Raw genomic sequence first — 6,281 nt, 5'->3', positions numbered from 1 at the left:
CTGTGCATGCGGTGCAGGCGGCTCGGGGCAGCCCTGAGCCGCCGACACGCACCAATGCGCTCAGCGCACCGCCCACCGCCGCCGTCGGTGCCCACGCAGCGCATCGCCAGTCATGGCCCGGGCGTGGGAGGTGGCTGGAGGGGTGCTGCCCCGCTTCCGATCATAGCCAGAGATGGGCAGGCCACGTGGGGGTGCGCCAGAGGGCGGGGCGGATAAGGCGTGTGCGGAGGCATGCAGGCTTCGGGTGGGGGGCCCTGAGGCCGTGTGGCTTCGGCGGTGGGGAATGGGCCGCTTGCATGCCTTGGAGACTGGGCGCTGACGCGCTGTACCTGCCCGGCTCGCACAGGTAAGCCCCGGCAGCTGGCATGCTATAACGTCTGTCGGGACTCCAGAACTGAACACGGCCGGGCCACACGGTGGCCGGGCGTCCGGCCACCCCACACGCCGAGGAGCACTAGGAGCACACGGACGGGCCTGGCGCCCGCGCGGCGGGCGTACAAATGCCCAGGCGTGCTTGTTCCATACGTGTGCCCGTTCAGGCATGCTAGGAGCTCGCTGGCCGGGCACGGGGCGCCTCGTTGGCGCGTGGGTGGGCATGCGGACATGTTTGCCGGGTCCGCAATTCGTTAGGATTCGGGCTACCCCCACTTCAAGGTAGCTCGCTTGCGGTCATTTGGGCCCACCTATATGATAATAGGCAAATAAAGGAACCGACGCCAGGCAAGTGGCGACTTTCGGCCAGACCCTCAGCGACTTGCGACAGGGCCGGCCGCGCGAGAATTGAGAAACAACTCCTGAAGCATGACCGAATATAGCTCGCTCGGTGCGTCGTATGCCCCAGTCGTATATGTGTTTATTTGATTTCTCGCCGCGTTCACCAGCACCACCACAAATGTGTGCCAGGTCGGACCGTGCCACGGTACCTTGGCCGTGCCCTGCGCGCACTCCCTGGGCCCGCCACGCCCCGTTGCTGCATCCCACTTCTACCCCCAGCCCTCCAGGCGCCTCTGGGTACATGCATAGCAGTCGTCGGCATCACACCTGGGCAAATCAGCCCGCATACGGACCTCCACTAGGCGGCGCCCAGCCCAGGGGTGCGTGCAAGGCTACACACTGTGCCCAAAGCTGGCAGAGGCTGCCGTGGCTCCTTTCAAAGGCCGGCATGGCGTGGATGCCCGACATAGCGCCTGTGCAATGCGGTGCAGGCGGCTCGGGGCAGCCCTGAGCCGCCGACACGCACCAATGCGCTCAGCGCACCGCCCACCGCCGCCGTCGGTGCCCACGCAGCGCATCGCCAGTCATGGCCCGGGCGTGGGAGGTGGCTGGAGGGGTGCTGCCCCGCTTCCGATCATAGCCAGAGATGGGCAGGCCACGTGGGGGTGCGCCAGAGGGCGGGGCGGATAAGGCGTGTGCGGAGGCATGCAGGCTTCGGGTGGGGGGCCCTGAGGCCGTGTGGCTTCGGCGGTGGGGAATGGGCCGCTTGCATGCCTTGGAGACTGGGCGCTGACGCGCTGTACCTGCCCGGCTCGCACAGGTAAGCCCCGGCAGCTGGCATGCTATAACGTCTGTCGGGACTCCAGAACTGAACACGGCCGGGCCACACGGTGGCCGGGCGTCCGGCCACCCCACACGCCGAGGAGCACTAGGAGCACACGGACGGGCCTGGCGCCCGCGCGGCGGGCGTACAAATGCCCAGGCGTGCTTGTTCCATACGTGTGCCCGTTCAGGCATGCTAGGAGCTCGCTGGCCGGGCACGGGGCGCCTCGTTGGCGCGTGGGTGGGCATGCGGACATGTTTGCCGGGTCCGCAATTCGTTAGGATTCGGGCTACCCCCACTTCAAGGTAGCTCGCTTGCGGTCATTTGGGCCCACCTATATGATAATAGGCAAATAAAGGAACCGACGCCAGGAAAGTGGCGACTTCCGGCCACACCCTCAGCGACTTGCGACAGGGCCGGCCGCGCGAGAATTGCAGAAACAACTCCTGAAGCATGACCGAATACAGCTCGCTCGGTGCGTCGTATGCCCCAGTCGTATATGTGTTTATTTGATTTCTCGCCGCGTTCACCAGCACCACCACAAATGTGTGCCAGGTCGGACCGTGCCACGGTACCCTGGCCGTGCCCTGCGCGCACTCCCTGGGCCCGCCACGCCCCGTTGCTGCATCCCACTTCTACCCCCAGCCCTCCAGGCGCCTCTGGGTACATGCATAGCAGTCGTCGGCATCACACCTGGGCAAATCAGCCCGCATACGGACCTCCACTAGGCAGCGCCCAGCCCAGGGGTGCGTGCAAGGCTACACACTGTGCCCAAAGCTGGCAGAGGCTGCCGTGGCTCCTTTCAAAGGCCGGCATGGCGTGGATGCCCGACATAGCGCCTGTGCAATGCGGTGCAGGCGGCTCGGGGCAGCCCTGAGCCGCCGACACGCACCAATGCGCTCAGCGCACCGCCCACCGCCGCCGTCGGTGCCCACGCAGCGCATCGCCAGTCATGGCCCGGGCGTGGGAGGTGGCTGGAGGGGTGCTGCCCCGCTTCCGATCATAGCCAGAGATGGGCAGGCCACGTGGGGGTGCGCCAGGGGGCGGGGCGGATAAGGCGTGTGCGGAGGCATGCAGGCTTCGTGTGGGGGGCCCTGAGGCCGTACGTGTGGCTTCGGCGGTGGGGAATGGGCCGCTTGCATGCCTTGGAGACTGGGCGCTGACGCGCTGTACCTGCCCGGCTCGCACAGGTAAGCCCCGGCAGCTGGCATGCTATAACGGCTGTCGGGACTCCAGAACTGAACACGGCCGGACCACACGGTGGCCGGGCGTCCGGCCACCCCACACGCCGAGGAGCACACGGACGGGCCTGGCGCCCGCGCGGCGGGCGTACAAATGCCCAGGCGTGCTTGTTCCATACGTGTGCCCGTTCAGGCATGCTAGGAGCTCGCTGGCCGGGCACGGGGCGCCTCGTTGGCGCGTGGGTGGGCATGCGGACATGTTTGCCGGGTCCGCAATTCGTTAGGATTCGGGCTACCCCCACTTCAAGGTAGCTCGCTTGCGGTCATTTGGGCCCACCTATATGATAATAGGCAAATAAAGGAACCGACGCCAGGAAAGTGGCGACTTCCAGCCAGACCCTCAGGGACTTGCGACAGGGCCGGCCGCGCGAGAATTGCAGAAACAACTCCTGAAGCATGACCGAATACAGCTCGCTCGGTGCGTCGTATGCCCCAGTCGTATATGTGTTTATTTGATTTCTCGCCGCGTTCACCAGCACCGCCACAAATGTGTGCCAGGTCGGACCGTGCCACGGTACCCTGGCCGTGCCATGCGCGCACTCCCTGGGCCCGCCACGCCCTGTTGCTGCATCCCACTCCTGCCCCCAGCCCTCCAGGCGCCTCTGGGTACATGCATCGCAGTCGTCGGCATCACACCTGGGCATCTATTGGCGATGACCGCACTGTGTCGGCGTAGCGCGCATTGAATCGGTGAAGCGGGTAGAGACACACTCCAGGTATGTTGGACGTGTTCATAACTAGAAGATATCACATATCTTTGTTGTTTTACTGAGACCAATTTAGCGGTCCATGAGCTACCTGGCTCGTTTGGACCAATCTACAAGCAAGAACTTGTAACATCAATCAATCCAAATCATCTCCCCCGAAAATGAGCTTTCCGCACAAATGGCGACCCACGGCTCGCAAATCACGGTATGGGCGCCCGGTCTGCACTCGGCGACTCCGCACTTCCGCGCTGCCGGCGATTGACGAGAGCATACCAATTATTCGTTGCGACGTAATAGACCAGGGTCCTCAGCGGGGCCAGCTCGCGGGGCCAGGTCCCGGCCAGGACCCGGCCGATGCTCCTAACAGTTTACTTAACTTCGTGCGCCCTTACGTCGAGTTCCTACAGCAGCGTAATATAGCGGTGCCTGCACAGCCGGCACACAGCGAGCCGCAGGCCCTTTGGCGGGAGTGGGCGCGTCAGGTCCTGGCCCTGTCGCGTGTCCGCGAAGACGAGGAGCATGAGGAGACGCAGCGACGGCGACGGCGAGAGGATGAAGTGCTCGAGCAACTCGGGGAGGCTGCGCAACGTTCACAGCCCGTCTCGAGCGGCGTGAGCCCCACAGCGCTCTGCCTGGGGGTCGCTGACCCGCCGATGACAGCCTCCGACAATGTAGTGGGCTCGGCGGCGGCGGCGGGGTCGGCATCTGGCGCGGGGGCCTCTAGCGCCACGCCGCCGCAGGAAGCGGCAGCAGTGGTTGGCACGGCGGCGGGTGCAGAAGCGGCTGGCACGGCGGCGGGCGCAGCAGTGGCTGGCACGGCGGCGGGTGCAGCAGTAGCTGGCACGGCGGCGGGTGCAGCAGTAGCTGGCACGGCGGCAGGTGCAGAAGCGGCTGGCACGGCGGCGGGCACAGCAGTGGCTGGCACGGCGGCGGGCGCAGCAGTGGCTGGCACGGCGGCGGGTGCAGCAGTGGCTGGCACGGCGGCGGGCGCAGCAGTGGCTGGCACGGCGGCGGGTGCAGCAGTAGCTGGCACGGCGGCGGGTGCAGCAGTAGCTGGCACGGCGGCGGGTGCAGAAGCGGCTGGCACGGCGGCGGGTGCAGCAGTGGCTGGCACGGCGGCGGGCGCAGCAGTGGCTGGCACGGCGGCGGGTGCAGCAGTAGCTGGCACGGCGGCGGGTGCAGCAGTAGCTGGCACGGCGGCGGGTGCAGAAGCGGCTGGCACGGCGGCGGGTGCAGCAGTAGCTGGCACGGCGGCGGGTGCAGCAGTAGCTGGCACGGCGGCGGGTGCAGCAGTGGCTGGCACGGCGGCGGGCGCAGAAGCGGCTGGCACGCTTCGGCATGTGCGCGATCCTCCGACGCAGGGCATGGGCCCCCTGGCGGCTGGTGCGGACCCGGAGTGCACGGGGCGCGGCCGCACGCCAGAGGCTGGCTCGGGCGCCGGCGCCGCCAGCGGCAGCCCGCGCTGCGGCTGCAGGTGCATGTGAGGGCTCGCTGGGCACATACAGGTGCGCAGTGCCATGCGGGTCAGGCCGGGCGCAACGGCGCATAGAGGGCCAGGGTGGAAGAACACTTGCATTGGAGCGGGGGATGGGATCAGGGAGCAGCCCAAGCAACCAAGGGCCGCCTGACTGCCGCGACTCCCCTCCCGGCCTCTCGCACTGGCCCTCGCAGCCCGCGGACATGTGCGCCGTCCCCTAAGCACGCATTCGCAAGGTGCGCCCCGCTGCCCGACCCTGCCTTGCGCCACAGCGCCCTGCTTGTGGGCGCGCTCGTGGGCTCAGCCCTGCATGCTGCAGTCAGCGCGCTCCACTTTGTTGTGCTCTGTTTTCGCTGCTTTACTCCGCCTCCTGCGTCCTCACCGGAGCCCCCTCCTCTGCCCATTGCCTCGTTGCACCCCTGCAGGCCCCCGGCGTGTTGGGGCCCTCCATCGTGGGACCACCGCTCTCGCCGCTGGGAGACCCGCGGCGCATGGGCTAGGGGTCGCTATTGCCTGGGCTATGGGTCGCTACCGGTTTGCTGGGTGGCTGCGGCGGCCATGCGGCGGAGGCGCGCAGCTGTTGCCAAGACCAGCGAGTTCAGCCCTCAATGGGCATGCTGCGTGGAGGGGCGGCCAAGCCGGGGACAGTGGAGGCGCGGCGGTAATGGACTTGAGGAATGCACGGACCAGCGGGGGGCCTGGCGGCCCTGGAAAGAAGCTGGTGAAGGCCAAGTTTGCTGCGAGGCGGACGAAGCCATTTTCACTGGTTGTCGAGGCATCGTTCATGCCCCTGCACGTGCCCATCACCAACACGGTTCTGCAGGTGGGCTGGGCGGGGGAGGGGAGGGCATTGAAGATGCCACACACGGCCTAACTTTGCACGATGCCATTGTAAGAGGTGCTCATCAACCGTCAAGTGCTCGTGGTTGCTTGGGAGGCCGCGGCTGCTGCAGAGCGGGATAAGGGTGGGGCAGCGCACGAGGCGGTGCAGAGCGCTGTGGAGAATGGTTGGCGGGCATTTCGGAACTCAGCCGCGTCGTTCGAACCGTGGCTGCAGCGGCAGGGGCTGGAGCCAGGGCAGGACCCTTGGCTGGTCGCCGGATTTCAAACCCGGCGCAATGCATGGGACGGCTGGGAGTTTGCCGGCTTCCTGCGCACGGACGGTGCCGCTGCATGTGTGGCGCTGCGCAAGAAGGCCTCTACAGCTGGCGGCAGCGGGACGGACAGCAGCCCGTCGCGCGGGCGCGGGGGCAGCCGAGCGCGCGGGCGTGGCGGCAGCGGGACGGACTCCGCTGCTGTGCGCCCGCCTGCCGCACCGC

The 6,281-nt window shown here is 67.2% G+C and overlaps 1 protein-coding gene across 1 annotated transcript; it reads left to right on the top strand.

Annotated features, from left to right (window-relative positions):
- Positions 1–3,555: 3,555 nt before the first annotated feature.
- Positions 3,556–6,161, top strand: CHLRE_09g413141v5 (uncharacterized protein). Its single transcript, XM_043066322.1, has 3 exons — positions 3,556–4,990; positions 5,157–5,198; positions 5,388–6,161. Exon 1 carries the CDS (start codon positions 4,139–4,141, stop codon positions 4,967–4,969), a length of 831 nt encoding a protein of 276 aa, XP_042921618.1. The 5' UTR covers positions 3,556–4,138; the 3' UTR covers positions 4,970–4,990; positions 5,157–5,198; positions 5,388–6,161.
- The last annotated feature ends 120 nt before the right edge of the window (positions 6,162–6,281 follow it).

The sequence above is a fragment of the Chlamydomonas reinhardtii genome, chromosome 9 (genome assembly GCF_000002595.2).
Source record: "Chlamydomonas reinhardtii strain CC-503 cw92 mt+ chromosome 9, whole genome shotgun sequence".
Classification (NCBI taxonomy): Eukaryota; Viridiplantae; Chlorophyta; class Chlorophyceae; order Chlamydomonadales; family Chlamydomonadaceae; genus Chlamydomonas; species Chlamydomonas reinhardtii.
The sequence above is the reverse complement of the archived record's forward strand: the minus strand, read 5'-3'. Positions and strand labels throughout refer to the sequence as shown.

Excerpts from the sequence above, each read along its gene's own strand:
- CHLRE_09g413141v5 (XM_043066322.1), top strand. The coding sequence starts at position 4,139 with ATGACAGCCTCCGACAATGTAGTGGGCTCGGCGGCGGCGGCGGGGTCG.